This window comes from Girardinichthys multiradiatus, chromosome 20 (genome assembly GCF_021462225.1).
Source record: "Girardinichthys multiradiatus isolate DD_20200921_A chromosome 20, DD_fGirMul_XY1, whole genome shotgun sequence".
NCBI lineage: Eukaryota > Metazoa > Chordata > Actinopteri > Cyprinodontiformes > Goodeidae > Girardinichthys > Girardinichthys multiradiatus.
In genome coordinates this window covers 15,887,027-15,899,685 of record NC_061812.1, presented here as the reverse complement: position 1 = coordinate 15,899,685, position 12,659 = coordinate 15,887,027, and the positions used below count along the sequence as shown (strand labels likewise).

The window sequence follows — 12,659 nt, the reverse complement described above, 5'->3', positions numbered from 1 at the left end:
ACCTCTGGAGATCATTGTAGAAAGACGGATTCTTCATAAAATGAAGAACATTATGGAGAACCTTGAGCATCCTCTTCATGAGACTGTCCTACAACAACAGAGTGTCTTCAGTCAGAGGCTTCTTCAGATCTGCTGTAAGACGGAGCGCTACAGGAGATCCTTCCTGCCCACAGCCATCAGCATCTACAACGGCTCTTTGAGGAAACCTTCATAATATGAGCTATAACAACATTTAATTTCCCTTTGGGATTAATAAAGTATTTTTGAATTGAATTGAATTGAATGAAATGCCTCTCAGAAGTGTTCTTGCACTTTGACAGTTTTCATGTTTTGTGACATTAAAACCACATATTGTTTATGAGCAACACAAAGTGATGCAAATGTCTGAAGTCAATGGAAATAATAAATATGTTTATATTTTTTTCTTTTACAACTAAAAATCTAAATAGAGTGACCTCTTTTCACTACCCTCTATTTAGCTGTAACCATATTTTTGTCAACTCTAACCAGCTTCCCTGTCCCTGGTTTAGAAAAACATTCCCACAGCATAATGCTGCCACCACCATGAGCCACATTGGATTTTCATTTTAGTTTCACAATTGTGCACTACTTTGTATAGTTCTACCATCTAAAATTCTGATAATGTACATTAGTTTTTGTTTTAACATGACCAAATGTGAAAAACTAGATACTTTAGCAGCTCTCCGTGATTTTGAAAATGTATTTATTGTAAGGAAGATTACATAAATTCTGCAATATTTTTGCCAGACTGTAGTGTAGGCTTTACAATAAGATGAATGTTGCCGAGGAGCCCGGCGTTCTGACGTCAGACTTAAAGGCGAGTGGGATAAGGAGATGTTGGCGGAGAGAAGCAAGCTTTCTCATCTCTCACGTCCATCTGGCTGTTGTCAGGACTATCAGCAGGACTCGTTGCTGTTGTTAAACCTCATGGAAAACGTTTCACTTCACGCTCAGTCGAGCCCTCACTCGCCGTGTGGGAAGACGGTGTTTTTCCATGTAAGTAAGCTGCCATATTGAAGCTTTTTGTTGCTATTTGTCAATGTGTACGCGTTACAGAGTTTATTAAAAGCATTCAATTATTATTTTAAACTGGCATGCTGTTCTACTAGTTGACTGTATTTTAAGATGAACGAAATGTTCTTGTTTTTAGGCTAATTTTACCGTTACTCATTGTACTGCTCCCTTGGCGTTTGTGGTTGCTAAGGTGTAACGATTTGTTGCTAGGGGCTTTTATTGCGTCTGCACGTGCACCTTAGCAGGAGTGAGTGCGGTCAGCAGCACGAAACGTATTGTATTATATTTGTTATAATAAGATATCAGTTTTAACTCTCATTGCAATGTGTTTTTTGGGTACGTAACCATAAATGCCAAATTTAAATGTTAACAACAGCCTGTGCTTTAATATGTTTGCAAGGAAAAAATAAAACTTTTTAAATATTTATACTGAAATAAAAGGAATCAATTCACCATTTTTTAAGCTGCCAATGTTTTCCATTTTTATTTGTTTTAGGTAGTAGCTAAGCAATTTTCATTTGAAAAAATTTCCCTGGCAGAAAGTTTTGACCTGATAATATCACTATTTGAAATATACAAATGTGCCTAATAACCTAAATAAGCAAGGCTATAATGACAACATTAAATACCTTAGCAACCACAATACTGCATATATCCAATTTTGCCAAATTTTAAGTAATTATAAATGCTGTTAGCAATAATTTCTAAATTAATTTGACCTTTCACCTAATATTTCTTAACCCACAGTTTACTTCTGACCTGAAAAATGGTAACCATTTACTAAAAAACTGCATACAGTTTTGATAAACCGAGAGGCCAAAGGGTGTGTGCTACAAAACAACAAAAGTCACTGCAAATCACCAAGGTTGTTGTAATCCACTTTAACTCCATGTGACACGAGAGGAGAAGGTTCCCCAGCTGTCATTAATAGCTTAAGCCCTGCAAAGCTCAGCTGGGCAGCTTCTGTGATACTCGAAAATTATTTACGTGGACTCACTTGTTTTTGTTTTAATTGACGCAAGGAACAATCTGTTTGCAAAACAGAGACAGATTCACAGATCCATCTGTAAGTGGGGCTTTTTGATATGGGCAATATGGCTCAATTCCCAGGGCATAATAAGGGAGGTAGCCTTGGGGGGGCCCAAGCTCTTGACAATTTTTAAACTTATCTCCCAATTGCATTCCAAGGAAGTTTTACATTGCTTGTTCACAAATTCTGTCAATTGGGAGTAGGCGGTCCACATTGTTGTGCACAGTGTAAGCAATGAACAAAATGAATACCATGTACTAAAGCTGGTATCTAATTTCGCAGCTTTTGGTTCACAAGGTTTTTAGGATATTTGGACAGTCTCTAGTTTTAAATACTTGTCAAAAAAAATGCTCTAGTGAATTTGGGCTGTAATGCAACAGGAGTAAAGCAACACGAATCTTAAAACTAAGGAATGAACTACCTTGGATTGTTTGTGGGTCACAGAAGGACGGGCTTGCAATGGGCGCAACTCTGGCAAGAACAGCCACTGCCTCTGTCCATATTCTATACCCTTAATCCTGTTCAAAGTTACATGGCGATGGTGCATATTATCAAATGTCAATAGATGAGAGAGCGGCTACACCTTTGACAAGTCACCAGTCCATCACAGGGCCAAAACATAAGGATAACAACCATTAATACACACACATCTATGGGCCATTTAGAATTACTAATTAACCAAATATGGATTTGTTTTTTGGACTGTACCAAGAAACAGAAATGCCAGCAGAAAACCCATGCCTGCTCGATTAGAACACAATTCACACACCCACGGTTGAGCTCTTAGGGTGTGTTTTATTAAGATAACAAAAGAACAATTCCCTAACAAAACTAAACAACAGAGGCATATTACACCTTTATTCCCACTTTGTGAAACAGAAAAAGGTCCTGCTTGTACAAGTAATTGAAAATCTGCAAACATTCATAATGGGAATTAGCAAACAAGTTGGTTTTGACTTTTAGAAGCAAAATTTTGAAACAAAGACATTTTAGAAATGTCTGAAAATATAGATAAGACAAGAAATGTGCAGCCCTAAAAAAATCAGTATCTATATTTATTAGACATCATGAACTTCACAAAAATACAAATATACAAATACATTAAACAAATATTGTTTATTAGATGTAAATAAGCAAAGATAAATGCCAGCTTTGATAAGATTTGCTGGAACTTTGTTTCACTCGTTTCTTTTTTTTATATACATTTGAGATATTTTCTAGTATCTATAAAATGGAACTAAATTTGTATCCAATAATTGCCTTAGCTGGTGTGGCGTATGGAGTTCATACATCATATAATGCCCCTCCGAGCAAATTTTCATTGAATAACCAAGTAAACGCTGACACTACCTTGTGTCTATATGTTGTCAGATTGTGGTTGAAGTATGATGGTTAAAAGACGGCATTGTAAAGACGAAGGTACATTTACGAAACGATAGAGAAAAAAAGTAATAAATAGCATAAAATAATACAATTTATTACCTAAGACTAATTTGAAATCTGATAATGCAGTAAAATCTAAACATAAAGACGGCATCTAGAATACAAACAAACAGACAATGAAAAGAAGAATTCAGAGTATGATCTATTGCTTTTTTTAAAGGCACATAAAGGGTGTTGACAGATTAAGTTTGTCCTAATCACTATGAAGCATTATGGTTACACACAGCAGATCCTGTTTCAGTCTTTTGTCATGGTTGATATGACCATGCAGGCGTAGGGTTTCGGGAGAACATGCTCACCCCCTATGTATTTTCATGATTTTATTGGTAAATTAAATGTTCAATTCAATTCATTTTATTTATATAGCGCCAATTCAAAACACATGTCATCTCAAGGCATTTCACAAAGGGTTTTGAATGGTGCAGGGTTGTTGGGGAGGTTAGATTAAACAACTGAGTGTTAGAGTTTGGCCATTTTAGAATGGGCTATGTGTAGGGGTACTAAGTAAAATAATAAACTGATGACGTTTGTCCCTCTAGAGCCCACTGGTGGCCATTGTTATACTAAAAACCACAAGGATTGGGGGTACCTCTCTCTGTCAGACTGATTATAACCATTGGAAAAGAGAAGGGGTCGCACAGGTAGCAGAAATGGAGGGTGTGTTTGCGCCTGAACCATAACTGAGCCGGTTTAGGCTAAACCTGACTCCCCTTACTCCATCCAACAGGGAGGGAGGAAGGCAGAGGTAAAAATAATTGGAGAGTGTTGTTTCCTGTTGCAATGTGTGAAAGGTGGGTAACTTTAAAATGGGCTAAGTCAGTTCAATCGAATCATATAGATTTTAAGTCAGGTACATACATTCCTATTAATCCTAACAATTGAACAGTGCAGTCAGATTCAGTTATTATTCAAATTGGATAAAACGTTTTTCTATCTAAGGAAACCCAGCAGATTGCATCCAGTCAGTGACTTGCAGCATTCCCTCCTCCTGGATGAGCATGTAGAGACAGTGGACAGTCACTGGCGTTGACTTTGCAGCAATCCCTCATACTGAGCATGCATGTAGCGACAGTGGAGAGGAAAAACTCCCTTTTAACAGGAAGAAACCTCCAGCAGAACCGGGCTCAGTGTGAGCGGCAATCTGCCACGACCGACTGGGGGTTTGAGAGAACAGAGCAGAGACAGAAAAACAACACAGAAGCACAGATTCAGGAGTCCTTTCTATGGGAAGGAAAAGTAAATGTTAATAGATATAGCTCCTTTAGTCGTTTCACCTAGAAAGAAAGAACAGATAAACTCTGAGCCAGTTTCCAAGGTTAATGTATGAAAGAGAGCACATAGAGTTAGTCACAGTAAAAGTCAGTAGCTATGTCTAGGCGAGAGACAGGGTTAAACACTAAAAGACAGGGCCAAGTGTATCATCGGTAGAAGGTGAGCATTAAGTTGTTGCCAGCAGAAGCTTGGACGATGCCCCCCTCCAGAAAGGTGTCACAGGTAGACACGGAGTCAGGCCAGGTGGAGCTTCTAGGAAGAGAAAAGAGAAAGAACATAAAGTTAGAAGCTGAAATAATAGCAAATAATGCAAAATTGGAGAGTAGTATGAGAATGTAGCGAAGAGGTTGAAAGTGGTCATTATGTCCTCCAGCAGCCTAAGCCTATAGCAGCATAACTACAGAGATAGCTCAGGATAACCTAAGCCACTCTAACTATAAGCTTTATCAAAAAGAAAACTTTTAAGCCTAGCCTTAAAAGTAGACGGGGTGTCTGCCTTAAATTAAAGGTTGTGTGATTATAGAGCAATTAGTAAAGCTCAACATTAAAAACAAAATGATTTCCTAATCACGTCTCATGTCTTATGTTGACATAGGAGTTGATTCCATCAGACAAAAAATGTTTATTATCTAAACCAAAGGGTGTTATTATAGTTCCAAACTAACAAGGCCTGAATAACTTTGCAATCCGACAAGAAATCCAAACTGTAACTGAGAATATCAGGAGGTTTCAATGGCATCAACCACAGATCATAGTGTTTGATAACATTTATTGAAATGAAATAAAAATTTAGGAGCTTTATGTTGCAACACGTTCAGATTGGATTTGATTTGTCTACATGAAGCAAGCTCCTCTTTATTACACTTTTGCTCTGTGCTTCAGGAACAGGTTCAACTACATCGCCCGGATGAATGAATCAATGTGCAAAACTCTGCTGTCGTAAAAAAATGATTCTAGGACACACGCACATCATTGTGGGCGTGATCCTGAAAATACTTCCAGCAACTGAGTGTTACCTTCAAGTACCTTACCTTGAAGTACGTATGCATCGGAAATGTCTTGTGCATACCATCAAGCGTCTCATGTTCTTGACTCAAGAATTCACAACACATTCAATTTTGGAATATTTTTTGTTTGATTTGGCTGTTAAATAATAAGCTTTCTTGCATCAGCTGAATTATTGTATTAGTTCATTACACACCTTCTCTGTTTCAGTGGGTTTTTGTATGTGTGTGAGCATGTGTGCATCCCAGCAGTTTGACTAAAAAGTGATATCCGGTCATCATTTCCACTGTGTCACCATTCACCATCTGGAGGTGTTCAGCTGTCCTCTTTCTGAGATGCATTGATGTTCTAGATTGATGCATGTGTTAAATACTCCTGTTAATACTAAAACCCGCAGTTATTGGCCCAAATCACAAAAATAAAAAGCAAAAAGCATAAAATTGATATTGAAAATAATTTTAAAAAGTATTTGCCTCATAACAGATTTCTTCTGTTTTTGCTTTTTCTGTCACACTTAGATGTTTCAGATCATCAAACACATTTTAATTCAAATAGGATAACCAGAGTAAATACAAAAAGCTGTTTTCAAATAATAATGAGGAAAATTTGGGGGCTTCTTTCCTGCTTCAGGACCTGAGCAGCTGGCTGTAATTGATGTAGCCATGAATAATGCTCTCTAATGGAAAATCATGAAGGGTAATGTCTGGCCATCCATTTTTTACCTTAAGCTCAAGCACACCTCGGTTATGTAGGACAGTGATACAAAGCACAGGAGCAAGTCCACCTTTGAGTGGCTCAGAAACAGGTTTTGCAGTGGCCTAGTCAATGCCTAGACGTAAATCTGATTGAGATGGCGTAGCATGACTTTAAACAGCTCATGGTTGAAAACCCTCCAATGTGACTAAATTAAAACAAATCAGTAAAGAGTGAGCCTAAATTCCTTTAAATTCAGGTAGAATACTTCTTGCAAATTATTGCAAACACTTGATGGCAGTTGTTGTTGTTGTTGTTATTAGGTTTGAGGTGCTATTACTTTTTCACATAGGGCCAGTTTGGTTTGGATAGCTTTTGTTTGACTTAATAAAGTAAATGATTGTTTAAAAATGTTTCTCCACATGTACTCAGCTTTCTTTTTAAATTATTACAATTTGTTTGATGATCTGAAAAATATGTGACAAAAAATCTAAAACAAGAAATCTAAAGGGGACATGATTTTTCAAGGTGTTATATGTCTTCTGCTATGGTCACATCCTTCCAGTTCTTTAAATACACTATAGTTGTCTTTGATATCATATGATCTCTTCTCTGTGGTCTCTGTTGCGTCTTGTTCAACTCTACATTCCTTTAATTCCACAAATGCCCTGCTGGCCAAGAGGTGGATGAGCAGGGCCACGAGACTTGGCGGGTTGTCACATACCATCTGCAGGGTCACGTGAGGATGTGCCCTCATGTTCTACACTCTCCTTTCCCTCTGAGCGTCTTTGTGAGCTGAGAAAGATTGACAGAATAGGGCAGAAGCGGCAATCCAGGCCAGGAAGGACAGTCAGAGAAAATCTAAGAAAAAAGACATAACAAATCTTTTGACATTTTGAAGAAGGGGAGAAAATAATATGCCTTTATATAATAGTATCGTGAATCATTGACTAGTTTTACTTAAAAATGGAGGTACAGCATTGAAATGACTACAAATCAAGGAGACTACTTCTGCCTGTAGATGTACTACTAAAACACCAAGAGAAACAATATAATGCAAATAAAATCGGGTTTAAACCAAGTGGTTAAAGAGATTATTTAGGATTGGGCCCTTGTATTAAGTAAGTAGTAAATTAGTTTAGGCTTGATGGAGTTGGTGAGAATGGCAGCTTTCCAAGAGGCATCCGTGTGGTCCATGTAATCTGTGTTGACCTGGTCACTGGGAATAGTGCCAAGATGACAAACAGAGGTTTATCACTCCTTTTAATAAGAGGTCAGACTGACCAATGATTTCTCCAAATGTATGGAGCAAAGAGTTACACGGTGCCGCACCTTCCCCTGTCTTGCTGCACACTGGCAGTCAGCTGGGTAAAAGACGACCACTACACTTTTCCCTCACTTACAAGACAAATTCAGCTGTTTGGAAATGACTAACACTAGCATTAAAGTAATGCTGTTTTAAAAACTACACAAGACAAGCTTAGATTGGAATTTCTGTTAAGCACATTGTGGCTTATCACCCAGCAGTACCAGCTTGATATATATGAAGCTAAATTGGGGCCAAAAGGTTTGCTCAAATGAAAAAAATTTGAACCTGAAAAATTATTTTGAACCTCCCCCGAAAAAAATGTGAAACTGGAAAAAAACAAGTTCAAAACTACTTTTCAGATTCAAGTTTTTTTTTTCGAACTACGAGCCGGTACCAAATATCCTTGCATAATTAAGCCTGGACTTGTTTTCACATGGACTGGACCCGGATTTCGGTTTCTGGTGCATTTTTGATTAAAACGTGTTTGGTCTCCATTTAGTGAAGTGACTCACAGCCAGGGGCAAACTGGCATACGGGGCAACCGGGGAAATCCCCGGTGGAGCCCGGGCTTTTTTCTGATCTCTGCTCGTCATTGTCAGCTCAGCTGGCCGCCCTGCAGCGCATGTTCATGTGTTACAGATCAGCTGTTCGCCAGCGCGCAGCAGAGTTGATCTGCCTGACTGTTGGGGGTCAGACCTCTCGGAGTTTCTCCGATCCTTGGTCCCCAGAAGCGATCACATACTCTATCTAACGCTGACTCTTAAAGGAACGACTCTCAAACAGTTTCTAACTTTCAGCTCCTTTAATCTAAATTAGGCAGAGGAATGATTACAGAGATCAGCGCTGAGGCTCGTCTTGGACCGTCGCCGTCTGTGTAAAGATAACAAAGAGCCCCGAAAGAAGGTCACATGTAGTTTTATATCTGGCACTCCGATGCAATGGATGTTCCCTCCCTCAGTGTTTATCAGTAGACTATGTGTCACCATTGTGGTGTCTATCTGGTAGGTTGTATAGTAGCTGGTGTCCATCCTTAAGTGTGCTGCTGCATTCTAATCAAACCAGTTACAGCCTGCTCCACCATCAAACCCAGTGCCCCAGCCACAGGTCATTCATGACAAACCTTTGGCCATTTATCCTTGTAATGTGTGTCGATGAGCATTCTTATCCTATTGTAACAAAAAGGAAACATTAGAACTTATGCTTTATATCATTATGGTATAAATAGGAAAAACAGCTATGAGTCATATAAATAAAGGTTATCCTTAACAGGTAGATATGGCATAGTTTAGGGCACAATGGTTCAGAAAAATATCAGCGCCCCAGAAACTGTCGCCTCTTGCGTACTTGATGTCGCCCTGCGGTGGGCCGGTGGTTCACGGGCTGAAGTGAACCACTGGCCCTGCGCAAGGCGGTTATTAAAAACTAAACATTCACAAAATAGGAAATGCCTAAGCCAGCGGTCCACCAGGGATTTCCCCGGTTGCCCCGGATGCCAGTTTGCCCCTGGCTGTGAGTCACTTCACTAAATGGAGACCAAACACGTTTTAATCAAAAATGCACCAGAAACCGAAATCCGAGTCCAGTCCATGTGAAAACAAGTCCAGGCTTAATTATGCAAGGATATTTGGTACCGGCTCGTTTTGCATCTGGTTTCATTCCTGCCGCTTAGTCTGGCGGTTCTTTTGCTTTATGTTGAGAGCATGGGAAATCTCCAACACGGACTTAAAATGTTGTGCAAATCTGTCAAGATCATATTTTCTCCTCTGAGATGCGCGTCGTGTATACACGTAAGCTGCTTTTATCGGTGAAGCATGTTATCTTTCAAAACCAATCACATATATATAGAATATTGATTATGTATTACAGATAATTCCAGTTCCCACGGTCCCTGAATGCAACAGCTGGGAATATGTTGTTCAGCTGCTGTGTTGAGCTGTCAGTCATGACTCCGCACCCCCGTGATCTGAGGCCCCGCCCCCCCACGCCAGAACAGAGCCAAAAGTTTGAAGCCGAAAAAAAATCTGCAAGTTTGAAAAAAAAAAAACTTGATTCTGAAAAGTAGTTTTGAACTTTTTTTTTTTCCAGTTTCACATTTTTTTGGGGGGAGGTTCAAAATAATTGTTCAGGTTCAAATGTTTTTCTTTTGAACAAACTTTATGGCCCCAATTTAGCTTCACAGATACACTCCCAGTGTTATTATGAAAAGAGTAGAGTGTTAGAAAACTGCCGAATTTAGCAGGTGTATATTTCTCTCAAGTCTACGTATGAATAACTAAAAACTAAAATGTTAGGAATTTGATTAATATATCTATAGCAACCAATGTTAAATTCAATTAGGGGCAGCAAGAATAATTGGTGCTTTCCGGTTTTAAAGAAAAGCATTTATATCATGTTACACTTATATTTTTTTTTAAATGTTTGTGTACATACCATGATAAAACTGTGAAATTCCTTCAGCCAGCCACTTCAGCACTTTCTTTGACATCTCATTAAAAAGGCCTTTAAATCGTAATAATGGTATGATGGAAAATGTTGGTGTCTTGGTCAGTTTTTAAAACTTCAGTTTACCCTGACTGGATTCTGGTAACAGGCTCAGGTGTATATAGAAGTATGTTTCACACATATTTCTCTCAGTAGAGCATAGATCTGCAAACACAAAGGTAGTCAGGGAACCTAGAAAGGTGTCCTGAAAGGGCTGCAACCGTTACTCTTTCTGTTCTATCTAGGTAGTTCCCATCTCCACTGCTGTCCATATCAGTCATTGATACAAAACTGTATTCCCCACTGTTGGTCCCAGCCCATCATCAACTCAGCCACTCAACTTCTCTCCTTTTTCCAGCACCCTTGTAGACCTCCTTTCCTGCTTCAGGATGCGATATAGCCACGTGCTTGCCAGCACAGGCAGACTGTCCTTGTTCTAATGTGTTTGCACATAGAAGAGATTACAAGGAAACAGCTTGCCAGGGGCAGGCAGCTGCTGTTTCCTACAGTTCTCAGCAATCTGGGGGGACAACTGCAGGATGCCATGGGGGAAAAGTGGCTCGGCGGCTCTGCTGCTGCTCACAGGGAAAACCCTCTGGCGGGGCAAAACCAGGTAGGATCAGGCTTTTTGTCCAGGTTGTCCTGTGGTTTAATGGCCAATATATTAACAATTACTTGGGTGGTACTTTGGTTTCAAGGTCCCTGTTATTAAGGTTTGAAAAACCTTTTTTTCAAGTATGTTTAAAAATTCTTCCACACTCCTGATCCATAAAAGTCAGTTAGTCAGTGGTTTTTACATAATTAATTCGATTGTACATGTGCTATCAAGGGATGATAAGAAGTGTTTTGTTAATATTATTTTTGTGTTTTTAATTCTTTGAAAATTATATGGCTTTGTTTGGAATTCATCCATGAATCTTGGTCTGCTTAACAAGCTCATTTTTCAGGTTGTTTATTGCAGGCCCTGAAATTAGCTGTTTGTTGTGGTTACTTTCTGTTTATTCTCACAGTCCCCAGTATGAAGATAGACTGCTTTATGTGCCCATTCTTCTCTGAGTCCATGGCTTCCTGTTGATTCTTTGTGTTACTGCAAGGTCCATTCAACTAGAAACAATCCCTAAACACCCTGACATTTCAGTAGTCCTTTTTTTAAGTTAGAATGGAACTTGTGCTAATTGTTTAGGGTACAATATCATTGATATTGTTGCTAGAGCTCCTGGCATTTTAGTTTGAAGTTTAGCTCAGTGTTGTCATGACTTTATTTGTTACAGATCTTACAAAATATTTCCAAGTCCTTCTAGATAAAATTCATACACAAATCAGGGTCTACTGACAGACTACAAATTGAAGGGACTGATACGTTTATTATGAGCGAGCTTCAGACTGCGTTCCAGCAGCAATATCATGGGAGGTCATTCCCAGGTTGTACAGTGTCTTGCAAAAACATTCACATATCTTAGGCATATTTACAGTTTGTCATGTTACAGCAACAAAGCTCAATTTTGTTTAATTGAGATTAAATGTAACAAACTAAGAGAAACTGGTGCATGATTCTGTTGGGGTTTTTTTACACATAAAAAATCTCCCTTGAGTCAATACCTTGTAGAATGGCTGTTCTCTGAAATTAAAAATTAAAGTGTTTTGGGGTAGTGCTCTGGTATGCCAAACTGAATGTCTGGGCCATTCTTTTTTGCAAAATAGGTAAAGCTCAGTAAAATTGGATGGAGTTTGTCTGTGAACAGCAAGTCTTGCTTAAGTCACACAAATTTGCTTTGATTTAAGCCCTTCCACTGTAGCTCTGTCAGTATATTTAGGGCTATTGTTTCACTGGAAGCTAACCTCCACCCCAGTCTAAATTCTTTTGCAGCCTCTAACAGTTTTCTTCCAGATTTACCCTATATTCAACTCCATCCATCTTTCATAAACTCTGACCAGATTCTCTGTTGCTGGATAAGAAAACAATCCCACCAGCATGATGCTGCCACCACCATGTTTTACCACAGAGATAGTGTTTTCAGGGGGATGTGCAGTGCTGGTTTTCTGACACACATTGCCTTTTTCATGTAGGCCACAAAATGTCATTTTGGTCTCATCTGACCAGAGGACCTTAAGAGGACAGCTGTGTTTATACTGAGATTAAATTAAACAATTTGCTTATTAGGTGATTTCTGAAGGCAGCTGGTTGCAATGAATTTTATTTAGCAATAAAATATTACAAGAAGCTGAATGAATTATCCAGTTTCTGATTTTTAAGTATTTTGTATGTATCACGCCATGTGTCATGTATCACCATAAATACGAGTAAAATGCTAATTCTCAGGCATTCTTTTCAGGGTTTGTTTTTCTTCCCCCTCTAGATTGCTTGCTACTTTGTGTTGGTCTTCCACATCA

At 38.8% G+C, this 12,659-nt stretch overlaps 1 protein-coding gene across 3 annotated transcripts in view; it reads left to right on the top strand.

Annotated features, from left to right (window-relative positions):
* The first annotated feature begins 821 nt into the window (after nucleotides 1-821).
* Nucleotides 822-12,659, top strand: part of LOC124857426 (rho GTPase-activating protein 40) — a 33,208-nt gene continuing 21,370 nt past the window's right edge. Inside the window, exons 1-2 of one of the 3 annotated variants that reach the window (XM_047348684.1) lie at nucleotides 822-1,017; nucleotides 5,663-5,817. Coding sequence is in view for 1 of the 3 variants with exons in the window: in XM_047348682.1 (XP_047204638.1) it covers nucleotides 10,808-10,881 (74 nt within the window). In the remaining 2 variants the exon portion in view is untranslated. Of the gene's footprint in view, nucleotides 1,018-5,662; nucleotides 5,818-10,724; nucleotides 10,882-12,659 lie in introns of those variants that run through there. The other 2 variants (XM_047348683.1, XM_047348682.1) reach the window with 2 other exon arrangements.